This window comes from Gasterosteus aculeatus, chromosome 5, assembly GCF_964276395.1.
Source record: "Gasterosteus aculeatus chromosome 5, fGasAcu3.hap1.1, whole genome shotgun sequence".
In the NCBI taxonomy this organism is placed as follows: Eukaryota; Metazoa; Chordata; class Actinopteri; order Perciformes; family Gasterosteidae; genus Gasterosteus; species Gasterosteus aculeatus.
Window position 1 is genome coordinate 10,508,317 of NC_135692.1, and position 25,347 is coordinate 10,533,663.

Below are 25,347 nucleotides of genomic sequence, written 5' to 3' on the forward strand. Positions count from 1 at the left end.
TCTAAAACAGAGATTAACTATGAAGAGGCGGCGCCTGGTGTTTCTTTATCAATTCTTTTCCATTGTGGCTTCCACATTTGATGAAATCCTTTTCCCTCCCTGAAGCTACACGTGCAGCACCAAATGGAGGATCAGAATTGGATAAATCATTAAAAATAAAATCTCACAACATAAAACCTTCAAAACAGCTTCCTGGGCTTTGAACTGGCAGGCAGCTCTGTTCCTTCTCAACAAGCATCCGATTGGATTAAACCGGCCTCAATGCTGCTGAAGCCGCTTTCAGTCCTTTCAGCGATTGACCTGCCTCTGCACCAATCTCCCAGTATAAAACAAATGGCCCTTCATAGGCTCAGTGTGTGCATCCTTAAAGCAGCAGAGTATAACATTTGGGGGCATTCAGCAGGGAGGATGCAGTTTGAATGTCCCCTCTGGGCTACTGTACAAACATAGTATAGTAACCAGATCGTTGTGTTGCTGACCTTCGTTGAGAAGTGCACACAAACGTTTCCGTGAGGTATCATGCGCAGCTCTCCATCACATCATTCAAGTCATCACAGACTGAACATTGCTCTAATTAAACACTCCATTCTCTGCAACACGGGGCGTTCCGGCACATAAACACATTAAATCTAAGACCACATTTGTTCCCGAAAGAAGAAAACAGGGAGTCCACTGTGTGTGTGTGTGTGTGTGTGTGTGTGTGAATACAAGAGCCAATCAGAGAGCTGCAGAGACGCTGAGCCCCCCAAGTACTGCTGGTTTATAGGGCTCAGCTTCAGAGAAGTCACATGATTTCCCAGAGAGAACAAGAGAGAGGGAGAGGAGTGGGCAGTGTGGGAAAGGAGGACGAAGAGGAGGAGGAGGAGTGACAAAGGGTCAGCAGGGTGACAGGGTGGCTGCGAAGGAGTGAACTCAAGGTCGGGTAAACGAATGGAACAGGCGGGTGACGGTCTTTGATTACAGCTGAATGAACAGGGCGAGAAATGACTGGGTGAGAGAGGATGAATGGGGGACGGGATCAATGAGTGCACGCAGGCGATGGCGGTTGCAGTTGATTACTACAGCGGGTATTCGTGATGGTCTAGTAAACCCTGCCTCATACTGTCAAACCACATTGCTTAAAGGGACAGTCCGCCCCAATTACAAACGAAAATGTTTGATACAATATTAGATTATCTGAATGGCGGTGATTCAAATTAAGTTTGACCACTCAAAGCCTTTTAAAATGGCCATTTTGTGAATTCTATAATCCATCCGGGTTTTATTGGGACTATTCATTCGGAAGAAAGTGGTTCCAAGGAAAACTTTGAGTGATTTTTCAGATGTCGTCAATATCCACTAACAGAAGTCCATTTGCCTTCTCACGAATCGGGCTGGAGACGGAAGAATATCTTTGAGGACACAACCGAGACAAATGTAGGGGCCCCTGAGGGCCGGAGACTCAAAAACACTTAAGAGTGGCAGCAGGCAATGATACTCAACTTTAACTGCCCGGGTGACGGTGAAAGGAAAATTAAGGGGGAAATTTTGAGGGGAAATTATTTAGTTTTGGAACATTTCAACACAAATAGTTAAAACAACGCCGTGCTTTGACCCTGCCGTCCTGCTCCCATGGGAAAGAATCTTGTTGCGTTCATGTTTTCCAATGTTGTACTAATTTTAATCCAAACCATGAGGTTGTTGATGATCTCTAGCACTTTTTACTTTGTTTAGTTTGAAGCGGTTGACATCTGTGACCGTTCGGCCCGGAAGGACGTAGCCGAGAGGCGGTTTAGCTGCATGCAACCATCACTTGCAGTAAACAGGGTGGCGAGAGTGAGCAGTTTGCACAAAATGCGGTGAAAAGTTTTCCATATAGAGGCAAGCAGTTTGTGACAAAGTGTATGTGTCTATATGTGAATGAGTATGAGAGATACATGGATAGATAGAATTTTCCATGAAGTGCCAGAGGACAACCGCCATTCAGCTTTGCTTGCAGCGTAAAAAAAACTGCATGTGTGTGTGTCTGTGTGTGTGTGAGTGTGCAACTGTGTGTGTGTGTGTGTGTGTGTGTGTGTTTATTAAAGGCGGTTCACATGGTTCATGTCATTTGTAGGGGTGGATTGAAACGTGAAACAGACGTGAAACAGATGTTACTCTCGTTTCGCAGGACGTCATTTTGACACCTTTGCGACTGCATGGGGGATGTGTGTGTGTGTGTGTGTTTGTGTGTGCGTCTTGAGTGCGCGTACGAGAAACCTCATTTGACGGAAGGCTTCCCATAAACACCTGTTTTGTTCCGGTTAATAGTTTTCGTCATGGTGAAGAAATGATGGCCTCAGTGAAAGAGGAGAGAGAGAGGGGGGAGGGGGGGGGGGATCACCTCCATTGCCCTCCTTCTGTGAAAGAGAAGAGCTCGTGTGGGATGAACACATTCGTTTATTCATTCGGTCCGTCTATTTTGGGCCCAGCGGGTTTATGGTTATTGGAAAGGCGTTGCCGTCTCGCTCCTTCCCAGAAGGAGTCAATATTTCTCCCTCTCCTTTATTTCTCCCTCTCTGACTCTTTATTTTTTTTTCTCTAATTCAATATTTTCTCCAAAACACCACTCTCGCCTCCACACACAGAGAGGCGAGGAATGCTGGAAGACATCTGAGGGAAACAAAACACACACACACACACACACACACACACACACACACACACACACACACGGACACACACGGACAAAAGTGTGAGGTTACAGAAGCAACCTCGTAAAACCACGGCTCTGTTACCGACAATATGAACTGTAACTACAGTGTGCCGCGGCCCTGATGACACACACTGGGACTTTTAACTGGGAGTGATTAACGTCAGACCAGACGGCATGGGTCTGCACGGCAGTGGGAATTGTGTGGGAATGGGAGGGAGAATGTGAACGTAGGAAGAAAAAAAGCAAGGGTCAGAGGAAAGTGGGAGTTGTTGTTTAGCAAGCACCTCGCAGCCTAATCTCAGTCCCTCGGGGTACCGACCAAATGCTGGAGCGTCAATGCTGATAAAGTTGTGGGTATAATCAGTTCGGTTTGTGCCTGACCCTCATTTATTGTACATGTGCGTAGGGAGGCGCGAGCTTGGCGAACATTCTTCCCCCCTCTTTTCTCACACTCTCGCTCTACGATGAGCTAAAAGGAGGACGACCGGGAGCTCGGCGGAATCACCTTCGCAGCTCAGTGCGGTCATAAAGGTCAAGCCAAAAGTAGGTTTTGCGACCCCTGAAGAATCTGAAGGGTGTCCCAGTAATCTCAGAGCGTTCGTGTCCATAACAGAGCGTAAACACATCATGCACACCCGCAAATGGGGCGGACAGACACACACAGATGCACTGAGACACATTTACGCTCGTGCACGCCTCAGTGCTCCGGGGATTCATGTGGGACAGAGAGATCAATTAGAAACGACAGCCACATCAGCAGTAAACGCCAAATTTAACAGGGACACCAGTGCGGAGATCTCGTCAGTGGGCAACGCTGACATGCACGCTCGCGGGCTCAGACATTCACAAACAGGCATTAAAATCCAGGCCAGGCCGGCCTGGATATATCAACTAAGCAAGGAGAAGTTTGAATAATAATTCACACAGACGGTGAGGGACTTAATTCACTTCATGTTTGAGTAGCATAGTTTGCTAGTAGCCGGTCACACTGGCCCGTGGACCATGTTAATGCAAACATACATTTATCTCTACTTGTGAAATGCAACATGAATCTTGCAGTGTTCGAAGAATACCTGAAAAAAATGCCAATTTCTGCAGAGTTGGATCCAATTACAGCTTATAGGTTTCAGACGGAAGCTGATCTCATCGCAGGAGAGCCGAGTATTTATTCGTCTGAATCTACCCATATGAGGTCCAAGAGGTTGTTAAAGTGCACATATTTCATCACGCAGTTACCTTTTAGATGCATTCATTTATATGTGACTATGACATAAAGAATTAATATTAACATCTGTTATTTATTTGAGTTTTTAAGGAGGCCCATTTCAACAAAGGTGATAAACTGCACCCTCGGTTTAATATTTGACACTCATTTTCACTACTATTGTCCTGCTTTTTATTATCATTATATCATAATAGTCATATTAGGGGACAGACATAATGCTTGGTCCTATGGTATTGTCTGCTTGATCTGTTTTATGTCAGTAGGTGGTAGTATTGTATAGCTGTGGTAACACATAACGCATCAGTGTTTGACATGTAGACACAAACATCAAAATGAAAAAAAATCAAACAATGCAGATACATTCAAGTGTCCTCATAGATATATACACTGTAAAAAAGTATGTTGATTTTACGGTAATAAACTGTTAAATCGCAACGGTAAAAGACCGTTGATTAAAAATAGGTCATCTTCTGTTTCTATCACATTGAAATACTGTATATGTATATATCAGCGCAAACCGTAATTAATGCATCTATTTATTGTAAGAAATACATTTCCTCACCGTTAATTGTACTAAACAGTGTACTGATAACGGAAATACACCGTATTATGAAAAACACTCTGTACCGTGATTTTTACATTTATAACTTTAAAAAAATATAATCTGTCCCTGTTAAATGTACGGACTACTGTGCTGGCAACCGAAATATAACGCATTTTAAATGTAACAGCCAGCCCTGTTATTTTTGCATTTATTATTTGTAAAGGATACAGTTGGTCACTGTTAATTGCACTAAAAATTGTACTGATGACGGTAATCAACCGTAATATGAACACTCAATACCGTAGTTTTTGCATGTATTACTATTTAAAAATACATTTTGTTACTGTTAAATGTATGCACTATTTTGCTGCATATGGAAATATAATGTATTATGGCATTAACAGCAGGTCCAGTATATTTAATATTTGTACAAAATACAGTTTATAATTGTTAATTGCAATGAAGATTGTACTGATAATGGAAATACATCGTAAGTTTTTAGATGTATTACTCCTTAAAAAGAAATTGCGTTACTGTAAATTATACGGAATATTTAGTTGCGAATGGAAATATAACTTATTGTGAATTTAACAGCCAGTCCTATAGTCTTTGCATTTATTATTTGTGCAAAATACAGTTTATAACTGTTAATTGCACAGAAGAAAGTACTGAATATATGTAACAGGCAATACTGCGCTTTTTACAAAGATTATCTGTGAAAATACACATTTAGTCAAGGTTACATTTACCACTGTACTGATTACAGAAATACTTTAATATAAATACAACAGTCACCACTGTAAGTGTACTAACCATTGTGCTAATAACATAAATATACTGTGGGGAAGTTAACATGGGTAACATGGGTATATTAACCGTTCCGATTTTTATGGAAAGGCTGGGAAAGAGAGACAGAGAAAGGGAGACAAATTGAGACATATAGAGAGAGACAGAAAGAAAGAGAGAGACACGACAGGAGGGCAGAAGTGTGGCTGTGTTAAAAAAAACAATGTTCGAAGATTGAACTTTTTAACTCCACTTCAGAGCCATTTCTACGCACTCTGCATTGCTGGAACAACGGCCTGACTGACTCCGGGCTACATTTCTTCTTGAGGTAACTTGCCTACATAATCTGTGCTATATCTCTGCCATAATCTAGGCTATATTTTAATTTGATGCTTTGTTTTCTACAATTTTGCATTACTGTTGCAAAAACGTTATTCTGCACTGAACGTTAGCTAGCTAGCTAACATTAGTTTACCAAACGTTGGCTAAGGAAATGTTTCAACGCAATTACTGTGGCAGGTTGGTTAAAACACAGAGGGGTTATGTGCTTCGTTGCAAACTTCATAGAAATGAACCACGTTGTTTGTTTAAGTGCGTTGAAGCTGGTTGCAAAAAGACCTTTGTTCGATATGGAGCATTTAAGGCTCATTTCTACCGGACACATATCGTTAACTTATCAGCTTCTGTTAACGTTACTGTCGGGACAGCTCTCAAATGCGGTGTGGCGTTATGTGAACGTCAGTGTCGAAATACAAAACAGCTAATAGCTTATTTGAAGGAGCATCTCTTGGAAGGACGCGCTGTGAGTGGTCCAGTGAGTGGATGTAAAAACGTTTTCATGGTCAAATCCCCATTCACAAGTCACACAAAATGTATACAAAAATGTATAATTGATGGGATTAATTAGATGTGCCGTTATCCTGGTTGTTAAAAAATTAACCACATGAAACGTGAAGATAAGTCTTGATTGAGTCTTGAGAGTGAATGTCATGCTGTCAGTCCAGCAGCTCCCCCTGTGTTTGTTTGCTTTGCCTGTGTGTCCCCTGTCTCTGCAAGGAGCTGTGGTCTCCTCCTGTTCATCCCCAAAGGACGTGGCTGGAACAGCTGACGGCAATCAGCCATCAGGGGACTCTCCTACATCAACCCGGGTCTTCCTGCCATTCAGCGCCAGATCCTTCTGTCGTCAGAGAGGTAACTATGTATTCATGCCACCTGCTATGAGACGCTGTCTTTGTTCACCTTGTCCTGTTTTTTGCCACGTTGATGCCTTTGTGCTAAAATGAGTCCTTTTTTAACATTCAACCTGACTCTTATTAATTTTGATTAACTATAAAGTGGAATTATATTCAGAGTGTTGGTTTCTTCTAGGTCATTGAAGGTCAGTTAAACACAAGAAGGCAGTAAATGTGTCTCTGCTCAAGCAGTGCATTAATCTAACTTTGCCTTTGTTTCTGTTTTTGGGCTACAGAGAGGATCATCCCAATCCGCAGTGAAGACCTGAGGATACAAGTCCTCAAGTAGAAGGTCCCGAACTGCTCCGCTTCCTGGATGTTGATTTACCATCAGCTTTATTTAATATTTCCTGATGTTGACTGAAATATATGCCAACCTTTTGTAATACGTTATACCTTATTTTTTTGCAATGTATTTCTGGCAAATACAGTTTTTGGCAATTTGCTTTGAACTTTGTAATAAAATACCGTAACTCATACAGCTGTACTGTGTTTATCTCTGAGAAAGACCCTAATTAGGTTCAGAATAAATGCGTTTTTTAAAAAACATACCGTATTGTCTTATACAAAGAAAACGTTAATTTACCGTATATTTCACTAATTTCTTTTTACGGTGTATCTGTTTTTTCAATAGTGGTTTTCTTGAAACAAAACTGTTCTCAACTGGGAATTTTACGGGTGCAAAAAAACGTACCGTAATGTCTTATACAGCGTCACTTTATTTTTTTACAGTAAACCTCTGGCAACCACAGCTGCCAGTAATTTACCGTATATTTCACAGATTTTTTTTTTTGCAGTGTAAATAAACCCAAATAAGGTCTGAAACTACAAGCAGCCCCCAGGTTTGATGCAAGAGTATCTAGCTGTGACCCTCCCGTCGGTTCTTGTTTGTAGGTGCAGCTCATGATGCATATTTACAAACTTGTTTTCAGGACACCACACCTATGAATGCCATCTAACTCCATTCAGAGCCAGTTACTATGATCGGCTGCAGCAAAGGGAGAGGGAAGATCGAGGGAGTAGAGATCTCTTTGTTAAAGTTACTTTCATTAATAGGTCTTCACCATATTGTTTATTTGATTCATTCATTCGTTTTGAATTAACGAGCGTGTTGCATCATGACTTTGAAAATATTTTCCAGCAGAGTTTTCTTCGAATACTTGAAACGTGTACTTGTGCCCACGTACCAACCGCTCAGGCAGAGAAATGCATCAGTTTCCGTGGCAGGATGGCGCTCAGCACGGAGCTATCACAACATCGGGAGACCCAAGTACCGAGGGCCGGGCAGCGCAGCCACCATCCGGGTGGTGGACCTCCGCAGCGACGCGTTTTCCCGGCCCGGGCCGGCAATGAGGCGGGCCATGCTGAAGGCCATGTTTGACGAGGACCTGATGAGAGAAGAGGAGACAGTTGACGGTAAGAGCAAAAGCAACTAAAACATTTGGGAACTACAGAAAGTAATATTGTAATTTCCCCTGTAATTAGTTCCCTGGAATGTTCCCCAATCGTGTCTGGACAGGTTGAGCTTGCTCAACTGGTCAGATGCCGACCTTTTCAGTTCTGCTTTGTGTGTTATATGTCTAACTTTCCTAATGTGACCAGTTTTCATTCTCCATTAATCCACGCTTTAGAGTGTATATTTTACCATAGTTTTTCCTCATAAATTCAAAGTATACGTTGGTCGAACAGTCTGAAGTATCTAATTAACGTCTCGCTAATTCCTGTAGAGTTGCAGAAAATTACAGCTGATTTGTTTCAAATGGAAGCTGCACTGTTTGTTCCCTCGGGATCCATGGCTAATCTCATCGCAGGTGAGCTGTGCATTAATTGAGTCTAAAAAGCATTTTCACAACTTCAGAATAGTTATTCATGCACACCTTTTATCACACAGTGATGGTGCACTGCAGGGAGCGCGGTGACATGATGATTGTTGGCGATCAGTCCCATTTACACATCTTTGGGCAAGGGGGGAGCGCGCAGGTGAGAGTCCCGCGGCAGCAAACAGGCCCCCTGCGCCTCTTTGTCCACATCGCATTCATTGATTGTGTGTATGTGCGTTGACGCAGCTAGCAGGGGTCCACGCCACCACAGCCACAACTCTCCCCGACGGGTCGTTTGACTTGGATCAGCTGGACTCAAAGATCCGCCACGGTTACCCCGACCCACATTACCCCCGCACACGCCTCATATGCGTGGAAAACACACACAACATAAAGGGAGGACGTGTGCTGCCTCTGACCTTCCTGCAGGAGGTGTGTGTGTGTGCGTATGTTACACTTATCTTACTTACCTCACATAGAACCATCACAGACTTGTTTCCATCTCCAAGGTTCGTGCTTTGGCCGATAGATCTGGCCTGTCAGTTCACATGGACGGAGCCAGGGTTATGAACGCTGCTGTTGCCCAGAGGGTGCCTCCATCCACCATACTGCAGCACACACACACTGTCAGTGTGTGTCTCTCCAAGGTGGGACTGCAGGACACACAGAATGGATGATCAAAAGCAAAGAACAAATCTTCTCAAAGTCATATTCACGTTACGGCGTATAACAGGGTTTGGGGGCCCCTGTGGGGGCCGTGCTGGCTGGACCCAGAGACTTCATATCCCAGGCAGCGCGGTGCCGTAAAGCCCTGGGTGGGATGATATGGAAGACTAGTGTACTGGCAGCAGCTGGAAAGCTGGCTTTACTGGAGATGGTTGACAGACTGGAGGAAGATCACCGTAATGCAAAAACCTTTGCTCAAGGTGAGAAGCTCATGTTTCAGAAAGTAAAATAATGAACTGCCTGCTCAACTCCTCCTTCTCTTTTCTTCACCTCTCCAGCTCTGCTGGCCTGTGACCCTCCTCTATTCGCCGTCGACACGGTGGAAACAAACATCCTGCGTTTCCATCTAAAGGAGCCCAGCTTAAGCCCCGCTGAGTTCTGTGACCGCATGGGTCAGGTTTGGGAGGGAGAAGAGGCAGCGCTGGGACAGGGGATACGAGTGCTCATGTTCCCTTTTTTTGGAAATTCCGTAAGGGCTGTGTGGCATCTTGGGATTTCCCCTGAAGATACCCAGCTGGCCGTCCAGAAAATGAAATTTGTGGCTTCTCAGTTCTTGAATTAAAAAGTGAAAAACCTGACAAACAACGCAACAAAAACAGCAATACATTCCTTTATATTTTTTCATTTGTCATCCGGACGAATGCAAACGGCAGTGACTGTAAAGTTCATGTTTCAAATCCTAAAATCAGACACTGTTGCTTGTAAAGATTCAGCCTTCTAATTGTTCACCATACACACCCAACGCATGTTGTTTCATGAGTCTCGTCTGCACATGTACCAGCATTGTTATGTCAGTGTTCTATTACTTAACATTAATAGCTGCCTGATGAATGGCTTTTTAAATTCTTGCCAGAAGAGCTCCGGACCTTATTTCCTTTTTATCTTTTTCGTGTTTGCTCCCAAAGAGCAGCTTCATTTTACTTGGTTGATCTTCAGAGGACGGTCCTCTGTTTTTTTAAATACTTTTCTAAATTTGGTAAACTTCAGAGCCACCCTGTTTAATAAGCTAATTTCCATGTTTAGATTGTACATCACAATCAGCCAATATTTTCGATGTTCCAATTCCATATAAATGATCGTTTGTTTAGGGTTGTAAAAACTGTTTCAGGTATTTGAGTGGGACCAGAAAATCTGCTGTGACCTCCGTAGAATATTCATTTTCATTTTGTTTGATTATATTCCGTGTTATCAAAAGTCATTAGGGAAGTTGTTTAATTTTTCTTTACAAATTAACCTTATAACATCACAAGGGTTGAGAAGATTCAGTAATTTGGTGAGGTAGTTACAGGGTCTATCACGCACCAAATCATGTCATCTGCCAAGAGATTGTTTTAATGATTATGATGAAGAAACCTTGTATATCAGCTGATTGAAAAAAATCATGAAAAACTAGAGGAATGCGTCTGACATTACCTTGAGGCCAAAGCTAAATATTCAAAAGGAAAAAGTGCGAGACAATCTGAGTATGTGAAAATTAAAATCTTTGGTATATTGATGAAAAAGAACGTATATGGATTTTTTTTCCGAGTGTTTTCATAAAAGTTGTTTTCTGTGAAAGTACACCAATGTTTATATAAGTAAAGAAAAATAAATCTTCATCAATTAGGATCATCATTAAATCGTTAACAGTTTGTCTTTAAGTGTTATCATTACTCCAAACATTTGATGGTTTCATGTTCGTAAGTATTAGTTTATATTGATTATATTTCACATTCAACAAATTATCTTTGGTTTTTGGACCACTGGTCATGAAAAGACCTCACAGCGTCTTAAAGTCGATTGTGATGTACATTTTCTAATGGTCTTCTGATGTAATCTAGATTGATTGAGAAACTCTCTGAGGTTTAATCTTTTAATAATATAACCATTAGTTGCAGCCCTATACAGTGGAGACAAAAACATGATCACCAATCCTACATAATATGATCCAGTGCAATAACCTTTATATAATTATCATTTTTTCCAATATGCGTCAATTTTGTTATTATCTGAATCAAATTAATTACAATTAACTTCAGCATAACACCTCTACCAGAAACTGCAGACTCATAACTAAACAACTCTTCTTGAAAACATTATGACAAGCAGCACATTCATTTGGATCCAGATGTTGGGTCCATTGTCATGAATTGCGTTGGACGGAAGTCGCTCTGTTATTTTGTTCGCGATAACTAAGTGAAATAACTCTGAAGGGAATTTCAAAACAGGAAGAGAGATTTAACATTTTTCAGAGGTGGAATGCAGCGCGATCACCTTGGTTGGGATAACAGCGACACCTACCGGTCAGCGTTGGTCAGCGCAGGGCGATGGGCTGATAGGTCATCCATTAAGTTTCCTTGCAGTCAAATATTTTCGATTAAAAAGATCCAAAGTTCGATTCATAATATCGCGCGAGCATGTCTGTAAGTGGAGCATCGAGTTCTTTGAGAACATTTTCCAGCAGAGTTTGGGGTAAAGTTCCGTATCATGGTCTCGTCGCCTCGAGGAAACCGCTCAGTGCCGTGCGCGGCTACCGCGACACCGGGAAGCCCCGGTACCCGGGACCGGGCAAGCCCGCCCGCGGCCGGGTTGTGGACCTCCGCAGTGACACGGTGACCAAGCCCGGGCCGGCGATGAGGCGAGCCATGGCAGAGGCCGAGGTCGGAGATGACGTGATGGGGGAGGACCCGAGTGTTAACGGTTAGAGCCGAAGCGTTATTCTGTAATATAACAACATGTGGGACTGACTCCTGTAAGAGTTGACCAGTAATTACTGACTTAGTTTGAATGCAAAACTGGAAAGGAAATATGTAAATAGATCGATAATAATACAATGTTTTATTGATAAAGGCCTATACATACTAGCCACTCCATCTTTACCAAAATTACACAGTATTTAACTAATTTTTGCAGAGTTACAGCAAATTGCAGCAGATATGTTTCGGATGGAAGCTGCACTCTTCGTTCCGTCTGGAACCATGAGTAATCTCATTGCAGGTGACCTGTGCATTTATGTCTGATTCCACCCATGTGAGGTCAGAAAAGGCCATTGACGTGCACACGTTTCATCACACACACAGTGATGGTGCACTGCAGGGAGCGAGGCGACGAGATGATCGTGGGCGATCTGTCCCATTTACACATCTACGAGCAAGGGGGGAGCGCGCAGGTGAGAGTCCCGCGGCAGCAAACAGGCCCCCTGCGCCTCTTTGTCCACATCGCATTCATTCATTGTGTGTATGTGCGTTGACGCAGCTAGCAGGGGTCCACGCCACCACAGCCACAACTCTCCCCGACGGGTCGTTTGACTTGGATCAGCTGGACTCAAAGATCCGCCACGGTTACCCCGACCCACATTACCCCCGCACACGCCTCATATGCGTGGAAAACACACACAACATAAAGGGAGGACGTGTGCTGCCTCTGACCTTCCTGCAGGAGGTGTGTGTGTGTGCGTATGTTACACTTATCTTACTTACCTCACATAAAACCATCACAGACTTGTTTCCATCTCCAAGGTTTGTGCTTTGGCCGATCGATCTGGCCTGTCAGTTCACATGGACGGAGCCAGGGTTATGAACGCTGCTGTTGCCCAGAGGGTGCCTCCATCCACCATACTGCAGCACACACACACTGTCAGTGTGTGTCTCTCCAAGGTGGGACTGCAGGACACACAGAATGGATGATCAAAAGCAAAGAACAAATCTTCTCAAAGTCATATTCACGTTACGGCGTATAACAGGGTTTGGGGGCACCTGTGGGCACCATACTTGCTGGACCCAGAGACTTCATATCCCAGGCAGTGCGGTGCCGTAAAGCCCTGGGTGGGGGGATGCGACAGGCTGGTATACTGGCAGCAGCTGGAAAGCTGGCTTTACTGGAGATGGTTGACAGACTGGAGGAAGATCACCGTAATGCAAAAACCTTTGCTCAAGGTGAGAAGCTCATGTTTCAGAAAGTGAAATAATGAACTGCCTGCTCAACTCCTCCTTCTCTTTTCTTCACCTCTCCAGCTCTGCTGGACTGTGACCCTCCTCTATTCGCCGTCGACATGGCCGCGGTGGAAACAAACATCCTGCGTTTCCATCTAAAGGAGCCCAGCTTAAGCCCCGCTGAGTTCTGTGACCGCATGGGTCAGGTTTGGGAGGGAGAAGAGGCAGCGCTGGGACAGGGGATACGAGTGCTCATGTACCCTTATTTTGGAAATTCCGTAAGGGCTGTGTGGAATCTTGGGATTTCACCTGAAGATACCCAGCTGGCCGTCCAGAAAATGCAATTTGTGGCTTCTCAGTTCTTAAATGAAAAGGTCAAGGCCCAGTGAAACCTGGCACTTCCTAAGCTTTACTTCTATATTCAATTTAATCCGAACCATTTTTGAGGTTATTATTAAAAGTACAAACCACAGCCTTTTGTCCGAGTTGTTTTTCCTTTTGTGTGGTGTTTTTAATATATTTCTATGGAGAGTAGAAGGAAGCACAAATAACCCCTTGTCGATTCTGTTAAATTGAAAACATTTCTGAATTTAGCATTAAATCACCATTCTAACCCAATGTTTAAAATAATTCATGCATATATTTGCATGTTATATTTCGTTCGTGGTTGTTAGCTTTAATTGTCTGATGTTTGGTCAAGAAATTGTTTAGTGAGAGAGAAGGGCCTTTACACTGCAGTAAGCATACAAAGGAAAGATTATTGATTTGCAAATTTCCGTGGACGTCATATAGAAGAGGAAACAAAATTTAATTTTAAGGAAACAAAAATAGCTGGCAGCGGTGGGATTCGAACCCACGCCATCGAAATGACTGGAGCCTAAATCCAGCGCCTTAGACCACTCGGCCACGCTACCTTGTACGCTGTGCCTAACAATTTGTTATTGATATTCCTACAGCTTCATCGCTTTAGAAACTAAATGGCTGATATTGGCTGAAAACAGTCTTATTAGTCATCGTTTTACTCATCTAAGGAGTCCGACAGGGGTAACGTAAACGATATAATAATAAAGGATGCATGTTGATGACTTTGATTTATTAACGATTAGCGTTGCTATCTAACGTTAACTGTACTCATTATCGGGATGTAACGTTGGTACTTGGTCGTAACGGCTAATAACGACTGCACAGCTAGCTAGTGTTAGCCGTGTTGTTAGCTAACGTAATGCCGCAACATTGTTAATTCGCTTAGTGCTGCCTTCAATTGCTCTTCGGTAGTCGTCACTTCCGACGAGACAAGATGTTACTGTTTGCATGCTGCATGCGTAACATGCTGTTGTTATGTGTGTGTGTGTATTTCCACTTGATATTGCAGATACAATCAACGGACTCTTCTCCCATTCATATGGTATTTTCGGATATTCAATATGTTTACGATTATATTTCCGCTAGTCTTGAAAGCAACAGGGCGTATGGGCGGAGCTTAACCGAGACCATTTCTAAGTGCACGGCGCGCACGTCGTCGTGGAGGACGGTAATAAGAACCGCGACCCGCCAGGCTCGTCCCCGGACCGCCGGGATACGTTGGAGAACCGGGACCGACCCAGGCCGGTGTGGGGGGAGAGCTCAGCTGCCGCTGCGACCCCGATATCTGTCTTAACGTCTCACTGAGAGACGGAAGTGGACAGTCCCACGCGACATTGTGTCACGCAGCCTCCGTCAAGAGTGATTACACGCGGGTTTGTGCGCCCGGTTATAAGGTAGGCTTTGGTTAATACGTGCATTCAAATCGTAGACCAAAACAAACGTGAATACATTTGTAGAAATCCGTACTGCAGCATGCAAAATCCATGATGGCTGCTGCTTGATTTATAAGGCAAACCGCTGTCAAGTGAGACGGCTGGCATGACAGCTGTCTATGGGAGCACATTGTAAAGCAGCACCGCAGGTTATTTAGCCCGCTTGGGTTTGCATTCATCTCCCCGGAAATCTGCAAACCCAACTGTCCTCGAGCATGTTGGTGGTTACAGTTCCGTTGCAACATGGGAGCGTGCTTATGCATGCTAATGCATAAGTATGTGTTGTGTTTTTACGTTGTGTGCATATGATGGAGTGCAGATACTTATACGGTCACACGGAACTCTCCCCTGTGCAGCCATGAAACGAGGTTGTTATTGACACGTACTTACATGGCTTCCTGCCACAGATTAACTTCCCACTCTCTCTAGTGGCTCTACTCTCCACTCCCTCTCCACGGCCCTCTCTGTCCACTCACACCTCTCGCTCTCCTGTCTCGCCAACCCAACAGCGGCCATCATGGAGGACGAGCTGATGATGTTCAGCATGGAGGAGGTGGGAAGCGCCAAGAGACCCCCGGTGCAACGAAGTGGCTTCACCCATCGGGCCTCTTCCCTCAGTGAATCCAACGCCAGTGACGACGACTACGAGGACCACTTCATCTGCCCCATCCTGGACGACTCCGCCAAGGAGATCTCTCATTACCTGAAGAATGCGGTTAACGCCCGGCAGCTGTCAAACTCTCTTCCCAGGAGCCACTTCAAGTACAGGGTGAGCGGTCGCCTTGGCAACGTGATGCCATACGGATGGCAAAGTGAAAAATAGCAGAACATGTTGACGTGCAGGGAGGGAGGGAGGGGGGGGGGTTGTTTAGATCTGCTGAAATAGCCTTTCCTTATAAGGAGAGATGATGCGTCCATGCCTGAACCCATGTACCAGCGTGTGTGTATTTATTGAAGTGGAAAGCTCGCCAAACACCTCTCGCTAAAGAACAGGACGTTCCACAAAGTGTTCTGTTGCATGTAAGCACTTATTAAACATCAACGTCGGGCTTTCTCCTCGTGTGAGAATATACACAGGCTTGTTTCAGTCTCTTCAGGGCCGTTGTGCTTCAGCCAACTGCCTTAATGTGCAGTATTTTAATTCAACGCAAGAAGGTAATTTACGTTATTTATTTCGCTGTGCAAATGTCCGGTATTTTGTTCTTGTTCTTTGATAAAAGGGCGTCCGTTTTCTTTACCTTTCCGCATAGAACGAAACCGAAAAGGTGGCCGAACTTCACCCGTACACGGTTTTGTCTCAGAGCGCACGGGTACGTTACAGATCAGTTATGTTCCTCTTCTGTCCCTCTTCACCAGTGACCATCAGCGCCTCTCTTTTCCCAACTGCACCCTGTAATTTCCAAAAAAAAAAAGCTTTCCACCTTCTCTTATTTCCTCCTCCTTTCATGACCGATGTGTGTTCCAATCATCTCGCCACCATCTTTTTTTTTTAAACGTTATAGATGCTGGTGCTCTAATTATAAATTCTAAAACTCCAGAAAGAAATTGTAGCTGTATTTTAAGCACTGCTGTGAACTTCAGTATCACAGCAGGCCGCTGTATCTGACCCTAAATTCTTTTAACCGAGGTGTAATGTTCCTACCAGCATGGAGAAGACTCCACCAGGGGAACCAGGTTTGACATTGGACTTGTCGTCAGCTTCTTGCAACAAACCTGACGCTTTCACTTTAAAACAACTCCAACCCCTCATATTTCTCTTCATGTAACTCCCTCGCTCTAAATATAAACTTGTTTTGAGGCGCTGCTGTACAGTGAGCAGTGACATACGAGGGAGACGTGCTGCTGTGCAGCGCTGCATGATTCAAGGTTTGGGGTTACTGCAGCGGGTTTGGATTACCACTTTATGGGTCCAACCGAGAAAATAGTTTGTTCAAAATGCCACAACTGCAGATGGCCAGGAAACATCACATGGTTACCGCATTCTTATTGAGGGAGCCGTGAATTAATTCAGTTAATGTCCTGGATTAGGAGATCTTTGTTGACCCAATTGATTGCCCAAGTATTCTGAGGCCTGTCTCATATTTAAATGTCCTTTATGCATTCGTTTGGCTGAAGATATTTGTGTTTTTTTTTTCATAAGGGTCATCATTGGAGATTTTTTTTGTATTTTTGATGCATCTTTTCTCCTCTTCCAAACCTGCTTGGGTGACAGATTTATATTTTGTTGTTGCATAAAATCAAATCCAGTCCGCTCATAAAGTTGTCTCTGCTCATTGTGACAGGATCTTTGGAAACACGCGATCGAAAAGGCCAAAGCTATGCCCGACCCGTGGGCTCAGTTTCACATGGAGAAGATCCCGACTGAACCCTGCATGCGTTACAGGTACGAGTAACTGTGTGCTGCTTTCAATCGATATCTGCGGCTCTAGTGGGCGGAGCAACAAGCTGTGAACACAACAGCTGCTCGTCGTCACTTCACAAAGTTCATTTTGTGGCTCCTCGACTGCAAAATGTTCCCCAGCTTGGTCTGTCGGCTTCTTGGTGCTTCGTGAAAAAAAAACAGCTGTCAGCGTTCACCAAAAACAACAAAGGTGACGAGAGCGGTGACACACTTTGCAGGGCTTCTTCATATGTGGGTCAGTAGTGCTAAATTTGAACTGTTGACAAACACTGCTGCCCCCTCACTGGACACATCGAGGCCCTCCAGCCGGCCCAGTTCTTTATTTATAAATGTCATACTGCTGTTGGGGATACTCCGGTATTCACCCAGACATTACAGCCCACATATACAGCCTACATGGAGAAACGCACCTCTGGCAGAGCTGCTCCAAATCAAGGCGCAATTCAATTGGTGGCTGCAGAATAGCAAGTTTGTGTGTGTGTGTGTGTGTGTGTGTGTGTGTGTGTGTGTGTGTGTGTGTGTGTGTGTGTGTGTGTGTGTGTGTGTGTGTGTGTGTGTGTGTGTGTGTGTGTGTGTGTGTGTGTGTGTGTGTGTGTGTGTGTGTTGCATGTGACATAATAAACAGCACTATGGCTCGACTGGAGACAGAACGGATTTATACGAGCTGGGATTCGCCTCCATTTTCTCTTTTTCATGTGCTAATTTTACCCACGTGTAATTCCACTCCTCGTTCCCGGTCTAAAGCCCCACCCCTCTCCCACCCCCTCCCCCCCTGTAGTTTGAGCTGAATGGAATGAATGTCACTGTGGAGCGCTCTGTTCCTCAGGCTAAAAACGCCATGTGGGCAGAAAACAAAAACAAGAAGCGCTGTTCTTGTGGAGGAGGAGAGCTCAATACTGAGTTTGTACTCTGAAGACACTCCGCCGTGAAGACTTGCAGCTGCACATACAGTTCACGCAGTATTTATTAACTCCGGACACACTGACCCAGAAACGCTGTGTGTGTGTGGACACACATTCGTATTGCCAGTCGACTGCATGCGTTCCTCCCTTATTACATAAATGTAACCCTACATCGTAAAACAAATGGTTGCAGAGACAAAGGGGCCTCTCTGTGCGAAGTATCACAATCACACACACACAACTTCCCGGTTTCCTTCTTCTTTTTCTGCAGCGAGGAAGCCGGATACTTGGTGATAAGAATTCATGAGGAGCTGTTGACATTAGGTCTCTCTCACAGAGGGCAAAGACTAACTTGACTAACTTAATTGAGAGTTTTAGTAAGTTATGAAGGGACAAACAAGTTGTGCTCAGTGTTGTAGGCCGATATCCAGTGGGTGTGATTCGTAAGGTAACAAAAACATGCACAGTTTTATTATCTGTGGGTCATTACAGTCACATGACTCCACGCTGCTTGAAGGTGTTGTTTTACACAGCTGGAGTGACCTCAGTTGCAGAGACATTAACGGAAGTGCCACCTCTAAAATTTAAGAGGTGGCATTTAGGTATTAAACATTTTATTTGGATTAGTAGTTTATCTCCTTATTTATTGTCATCAATTAATCTTAACCCTATGAAAAAATCAATTCTAAATTGCTGTCACGGGTTTCCCAGAACCTGAATCTGACGGCTTCACACAAAGATCATAATGATCTTCAACATAGTCATTCATCAGAATCTCTTTTTTAAGTAGCTACAAATTAATTTAGTGTCTACAAGTCTTTTCAGAATAAAACCCATCAAATGTGAAACTGACTGAAATGCCATATGTTTTTGTGGGAATTTGGTTACAAGCAGACGTGGCCATAGAGCCGCACGCGAACCCTGTAAGCTGATTGAAGGAGAGCCATCATTTAAATTCACTTTTCCCTTTTCAGGTACAATGCCATCACCGGAGAATGGGCTCAAGACCAGATCCACCTCAAGATGGCTGAGCAGGTATTCCTGCTCTTCAGGAGCCCCCTCAAGGATTCTAATGCCACTAAAAACAAGTTTCTTATCTCTCCTCTTTATCATTCTACACAGCCGTTTGGGAAAGGGGCCATGAGGGAGTGCTTCAGGACGTAAGTTGAAATCTTTTCCTCATCCAGCAGTTGATGCCCTCGAGGCCTTCTTGGCCTCAGTGTAAAGATAACAGAGGTCTGTTTTATGAGTGGGGAGGGTCCACATTCCTCACGTTTGTTACTCGGGAGGATGGTTGCTGACAAACTCAGTCATTTCGGAGCCAAAGATGGTCACGGAAAATATTCCACTGAACCAGCTCAATACGGGTCCTCCGCGATGGCACGTGGGCGCGTTCATTGTTTCTGGGATGAAACGGAACTGAAGCGGGCGGCGTTTGTCACAGCTCCATTGTGTCCGTTGCTTCTGCATGACACTGCGGAAAGAAAGACCGGAGAGATAATGCACTAATTGTTTGTGTTTAATCCTCAGTTATGTGAACGAGGCCTCCATTAACTTCCCACTGGAACCTTTTTAGATGTTTTGCGGTCTCCCGCGCAAATATTCTCTCTGACAGAACCTGGCAAAGCATAATGTTCTCTGACACCTAAACAAGTTAGAACCAGAAACGTTCCACATCGTGAGGACTACGATGTTAAAATATCCCCAAATACTTACTAATGTAATATCTATATTTCTTTTCCCCCCAGGAAGAAGTTGTCAAATTTCTCACACAGCAGCAACTGGAAGTCGGCATCTAATTACGTGTCCAAGCGTTACATGGAGACGGTGGACAGGAACGTTTACTTTGAGGACGTCAGGCTGCAAATGGAGGCCAAACTGTGGGGAGAGGAGTACAACCGCCACCGACCGCCCAAACAGGTACAGACGCAGCGTTTACAATGAGCTGTATAACAAATACTGATACTGCAGCCGCTGTAGCCTAAAATGTGTTTGTTATTTGAACGATTACTCAACAAGGACTCGATTATCAGAGGAGAGCTGATTACATTTTAAACCAATAATAAATTAATTTACAGATCATTTAAATCATTAGATCTCATATTAAGGAATCATGGATGTATACATAGAAACGTCTCGAGAAATCCGAAAACATAACTCCTCTTTTGAATGTAATTATGTTTGGTTTTACGTTACACACACAAATATTTCTAGATTAGTTTCACCTCTCCTTTCTCTCATTGTGAATACTGAAGAATTTGTAGTTAGCAAAACTCATTTCAGCTCTAGAATTGCATCACAATAGAGTAAACAATAATACTGAATCAGTAAATGATGAATACACATTTTATATATGATTAAACGTTTTTTTCCCTTCGATTTGTCTTCTTTCATATCACATTTTCTTCGTTACAGTCTGGCTGGAATGTGAGTGTTTAACTCTCTTTGACCTTCAGGTGGACATCATGCAGATGTGTGTGATCGAGATGACAGACAGACCAGGTAAACCTCTCTTCCACCTGGAACATTACATCGAGGGCAAGTACATCAAATACAACTCCAACTCCGGCTTCGTGAGGGACGAAAACATCCGACTCACCCCGCAGGTTGCTGTTAACACGCGATTAGTTAATATCAAATCAATGTTTTTAAAATTAACTAAATAAATAGTTTTTGCATCCAACAGGCCTTTAGTCACTTCAGTTTTGAGCGATCGGCCCACCAGCTGATCGTGGTGGACATCCAAGGGGTCGGAGATCTCTACACGGACCCTCAGATCCACACGGAGCAGGGGACGGACTTCGGAGACGGAAATCTGGGTACACGCCCCCTTTGGCGTCCCCAAACCTGCTGCTGTGACGTTTGAAATCATGTAATTTGCTAATTATAAACCTGCCTGTGTTCCAGGTGTGCGAGGCATGGCGCTGTTCTTCCACTCCCACCTGTGTAACAAGATCTGCAAGAGCATGGGCCTGACGCCCTTTGACCTTTCCCCCGCAGAGAAGTCCCAGCTGAACTGCACCAACAAACTGCTTGTAACTTTAATTTCTATTATAATGAATAAAGTGGCAGCCAATCCGCAGTAGGTCAGGGTGAGAATAGTTGAGATGATAATAGGTTAAACTGTTATTTTTAGAAATCCAGTGGGTTGGTGCTTCATTGGGTTCTGCTCGTTCCGTTGCACGTTTCATGACGGACGATTTATCTCGTGTGTGTCAGAAGTCGGCCCAGACGGTGCTGCGGGGCTGCGAGGAGCCCTGCGGTTCCCCTCGCGTTCGGACCATGTCGGGAAGCCGGTCGCATCCGATGCTGTCCCGCCTGTCCGAGACGTCTTCTGTGGACGAGAGCCCGAGCGACCCGGACTCCGTGCCGTGCTCCCCTCTCACGATGGCCTGCTCCCCGCTGGCTGCACACGGGTTCATGGGGAGGTCGCCTCTCGGTAAGGGGCTCGTGAACGAGGGCGCGGCATGCGTGGCACGTGCACAGCGGCACATTTGCACGTAGTTGTAGTTCGCTGTGGAGCTTTTAAAATAGTTCGGCGTTATTTCTGCACTTCACAGGCTTTTCGTTTACGGGAATGGGCGAACACGAACGAGCGAATAATAACAACCACGGTGAATACAAGGTGAGCAGTAACTCATAACAAACCTCTAGGTGGCGCCGCATGCTGCGTATCATACCTTTTTTTAAATCACATGCTTGTAGGTCATATTGACCAGAGGATTGAAATGAATAAAAGAGTTCATTGATTTACTAATTACAACAAAACAGTTCTTATTAGATTAATGACAACATAGGCGTGAATAACGTGTTCCATTTCAGCCAATACGTTCAATTAAATGTTCCACACTGTTTCCACAAATGAAACGGATACTGTGTCTGGAAAAATGAGACACTTTAATAAAACACTGTATTTTCTCTCATTTGTGCTTTGAACCGGCGGCCTGGAGTCACTACGTTTGATTGATTTTAACAATGTATTCCTGTGCGCAGGAGTCTGATAGCGGCGGAGACAGCGGGTTCCCCAGCGAGAGGAGGAGCGAAGGAGACCCCAACGACCACGTAGACGGGGTGAATATTTACTTCAGACTTTGTTTGTTTTTAATATTGATCAGGATTTTTGGTCATTCATGGGACGTCAAACAGAGTCGGATAACCTGCTGAGAAATGTTTTTGTGTACGTATTTACCAAGTGGACATTTTGGATGTTGGCTGAATACTTTTGTTTGAATACTTCTAAATTAAAGGTATAATGATTAGATTAGTGCAGATACGTTACTGGTTGAGTTCATCATATTTTTAGACACATTTGTGAGCTTGGTTACGTATATTGTCTTAAACAAGCATCATTTTCTAAACTCTGACGTATCAGTCTTCTCTTGCTTACTCTTCCTTTGTCCTTCATTCCTCTCAGCTGGCCGATAGTCCGTTAATGTCTCCTCTTCTCCACATGGCGTCTAAATGTAGGTTTCATAAACGCTTGTTATATTGTCACTTAGGCTCATCATCGCTACCAAAGACATTGTTCGGAGTCGGATGAGGACAGTGTCAGACGGGTAAACAAACGTAGAGACCGTAGTGTGTAAATGTCCTAATCGTTGCCACCGTGATCCTGTCACGCTCCTCGGATCCTCGTCCTTGTTTTTTCTTCACTGTGTCTATTTCACCTCTTTAACTGGAATTTAGCAGCACAAGCTGTTCCTCACCTCCCCTCTGATTTATCTCCTTCTGCTCTCTTGTGTTTCCTCACCAGAGGAAGATGGTGGCTCCTTCAAGAGCCGCTGCAGAATTCAATTCTTATAATTCTGACAGCGAATGGGTGATTATTATTGTTATTACGAGGCTTGTGGCGCCGGGCTTTTCCCAGCTGACTAATAACGATGTATCAAGCATGGCTCTCTCTGATTTTCAGATATTGCCACTTTTACTGTCTTTTTGATTTCAGAGAGAATGAAAACGGTCTTGACAATCTAAAATAACTAAAAAAGGACATGGGATTGGGACTGAAACACCATCTACCTCTATTTCACCAACTGCACCACCTGCTGGTGCCTGGTGAATAACATTGTTTGTGTGTGTGTGTGTGTTCTCCTGTTTCGTTTTGTTTTTGCACGCGCTGAGGCTAACGTGGACGACGTTCTTGTTTCAATACACCTTCATCACACGGTTGGCTTTGCCTCACCCTTTCGCTCCCCTCCCCTCCATGTCCACCGTCTTTTCCTCCTCAGCTGACGGACGAGAAGTGGAGCTTCTACCATTCGTCCCGCGCTCACGTCCACCGGTCCTCCTCGGTGGCCACCGAGGTGGAGCGACTCAACGCTCTCGTGCAAAAGAAGATCGGCCAGTCGATCCTCGGGAAGGTAAAAGATCAGATTGGTCGGTTTGACGTGAAGAAAGAGGACGTGTGTGGCTGGATTGAAATGAACGTTGGCCAAAAATCAAGAATAAACCGTTGGACTGTAAACTCTGCAGAGAGCTCAGATCTTCATGTGATCCTTTTTTTTACTTTTGGTTAAATACACCCGTGTCGAGAATAACTTCCTCCTCCTGAACCAGGTGCACCTGGCGATGGTGCGGTACCACGAAGGGGGTCGCTTCTGCGAGAAGGACGAGCAGTGGGATCAGGAGTCGGCCATGTTGCACCTAGAGAGGGCCGCGCTGTGCGGAGAGCTGGAGGCCATCGTGGCCATGGGGCAGTGCTGTCTGCATCTGCCTCACCACATCCTGCCGGAAATGGAGCTGGAGGTGGGCCACAGCAGTTTATTTGGCCTTTTGGTTTGGTGCGGTGTGCACCTTTTTTTAACATTTGTTGCTGTCGTTGGCAGGATAACGCTGGAAACAAGATGAAAGGTTTTAAATATCTGCTGCTGGCTGCGGAGGCCGGCGACAGATCTTCTATGATCATAGTGGCCAGAGCCTTCGATACGGGGATCAATCTATCAGCTGACAGGTCAGTGTCAGAGTTTTAAACTCTGGACTTTCTCATGAATGAACTCATGGGCAAAGATAAAATATGATACCACTGCCCCCGCCTAGAAGGATTTCTAGGATTCCCTTTTAATTATGGCAAAGGAAGATGGTACTATATCTGATGCTGACGGGTTTGTGCGTTGTTGTTGTTTCTTTCCAGAAAGCAGGACTGGGGGGAAGCCATCCACTGGTATGAAAGTGTGTTGAACATGACGGACTACGACGAGGGAGGGGAGTTCGATGGGACGCAGGACGAGCCTCGCTACCTGCTGCTGGCCAGGGTGGCGGAGATGTACCAAGTGGGGGGCTACAACCTCACGGCAGACCCACAGAGAGCAGGTTGGACAATAGATGTGGCTTCTTGACGACATCACTGGGGGTTTTCCGTCTTTTCGCCCCAAAATCAACTAATATCAAAATAGTTTCCTTAACTGTATCTATTGACATTTCTTCGTTTAAAAAGCATTAATTGATGTATGTAATTGTCTCAATTGCCTCCATCCTAACGGCTCCTACCATCCTTCTCTGCAGGTGATCTGTTTACACAAGCAGCAGAAGCTGCCATGGAGGCCATGAAAGGTCGATTGGCTAACCAGTACTACGATAAGGCCGAAGAAGCCTGGGCGCTAATGGAGGAGTAAATTTGGTTCCACGGTTTTATTACATAGAGGCCAAGGGAGTTAATCTGAACATATACAACCTAAATGTATAGAGTTTACATATTTTTATTGTATTATATTGTGTGTGTGTTTTTAACCTTCTTGAATGGAGCTTAAAGTTTCTGGTTTCTGTTTTTTCCGTTTCGGTTTTATTTAATTCCCTGTCTCTGATGTGAAGTGAATGTGGTTGCATAAAAGAGAAGGTCTGAAAGATCAAAACAAAGTAAATAGGTTACTTACTCTGCTCTTTATTCATGTTGGAAGAATGCATGTTTAAAAATTGGGGTATAAAATAATTAAATAAAGTTTGCTTTTTGTGGGTAAACACATGTAACTACTCCCTGGTTTCTTTCTTTCGCCCATTAGACAAAATGTATGTTTCAAGTGAATTACTTAAAATCATAGTCCAAACCAAGATATTCCATATTACAGTTCTCAGAGGTGGGGTCAGAAGTCTCTGGACAACAAAAATAAAAGTTTAAAAGCATTTCTAACATAAACCTTTTTCGTGTTTCTTGTTAAAATATAAAAGCTGCTTCTATAAAAACACTTTATATAGACGTGAATAAAGAATAATGAATAAGACGTACACACGAGTATTTAACCTCCAGGTAGCGTGGCCGAGCGGTCTAAGGCGCTGGATTAAGGCTCCAGTCTCCTCGGAGGCGTGGGTTCGAATCCCACCGCTGCCATATACTTTT

At 44.2% G+C, this 25,347-nt stretch overlaps 3 protein-coding genes, 1 long non-coding RNA gene and 2 other non-coding genes across 15 annotated transcripts; 4 read left to right on the plus strand and 2 right to left on the minus strand.

Annotated features, from left to right (window-relative positions):
• Positions 1-7,164: 7,164 nt before the first annotated feature.
• Positions 7,165-11,427, minus strand: LOC120819537 (uncharacterized). The gene is made up of 3 exons (XR_005712280.2): positions 11,288-11,427; positions 8,752-8,934; positions 7,165-7,849 (listed from the first exon to the last, which is right to left on the minus strand). It is a non-coding gene; the product is annotated as an uncharacterized LOC120819537 (long non-coding RNA).
• Positions 7,429-10,629, plus strand: LOC120819529 (uncharacterized). The gene is made up of 7 exons (XM_040177019.2): positions 7,429-7,877; positions 8,189-8,272; positions 8,353-8,441; positions 8,528-8,713; positions 8,791-8,928; positions 9,015-9,207; positions 9,286-10,629. The coding sequence occupies exons 1-7, from the start codon at positions 7,580-7,582 to the stop codon at positions 9,567-9,569; spliced, it is 1,272 nt and encodes a 423-aa protein (XP_040032953.2). The 5' UTR covers positions 7,429-7,579; the 3' UTR covers positions 9,570-10,629.
• Positions 11,293-13,390, plus strand: LOC120819528 (uncharacterized). The gene is made up of 7 exons (XM_040177018.2): positions 11,293-11,686; positions 11,900-11,983; positions 12,067-12,155; positions 12,242-12,427; positions 12,505-12,642; positions 12,729-12,921; positions 13,000-13,390. The coding sequence occupies exons 1-7, from the start codon at positions 11,404-11,406 to the stop codon at positions 13,305-13,307; spliced, it is 1,281 nt and encodes a 426-aa protein (XP_040032952.2). The 5' UTR covers positions 11,293-11,403; the 3' UTR covers positions 13,308-13,390.
• A 360-nt stretch (positions 13,391-13,750) lies between these two features.
• trnal-uag (transfer RNA leucine (anticodon UAG)) lies at positions 13,751-13,832 on the minus strand. Its single transcript has one exon. It is a non-coding gene; the product is annotated as a tRNA-Leu (tRNA).
• eef2k (eukaryotic elongation factor 2 kinase) lies at positions 13,825-24,975 on the plus strand. 10 transcript variants are annotated; one of them, XM_078103318.1, is made up of 21 exons: positions 13,828-13,962; positions 14,368-14,675; positions 15,224-15,483; positions 15,965-16,024; positions 16,997-17,097; positions 18,992-19,052; positions 19,140-19,177; positions 19,766-19,937; positions 20,474-20,623; positions 20,704-20,836; positions 20,925-21,052; positions 21,237-21,456; positions 21,578-21,642; positions 22,011-22,088; positions 22,517-22,573; positions 22,771-22,836; positions 23,246-23,377; positions 23,574-23,762; positions 23,843-23,967; positions 24,148-24,326; positions 24,519-24,975. In XM_078103318.1, exons 3-21 carry the CDS (start codon positions 15,232-15,234, stop codon positions 24,626-24,628), a joined length of 2,316 nt encoding a protein of 771 aa, XP_077959444.1. In that variant the 5' UTR covers positions 13,828-13,962; positions 14,368-14,675; positions 15,224-15,231; the 3' UTR covers positions 24,629-24,975. The 10 variants fall into 10 exon arrangements, with proteins under 10 accessions (XP_077959449.1, XP_077959444.1, XP_077959451.1 ...); XM_078103320.1 differs by lacking the exon at positions 15,965-16,024 and having other exon boundaries at positions 13,923-13,962; XM_078103317.1 differs by having other exon boundaries at positions 13,931-14,675.
• Positions 24,976-25,256: 281 nt separating this feature from the next.
• Positions 25,257-25,338, plus strand: trnal-aag (transfer RNA leucine (anticodon AAG)). Its single transcript has one exon. It is a non-coding gene; the product is annotated as a tRNA-Leu (tRNA).
• The last annotated feature ends 9 nt before the right edge of the window (positions 25,339-25,347 follow it).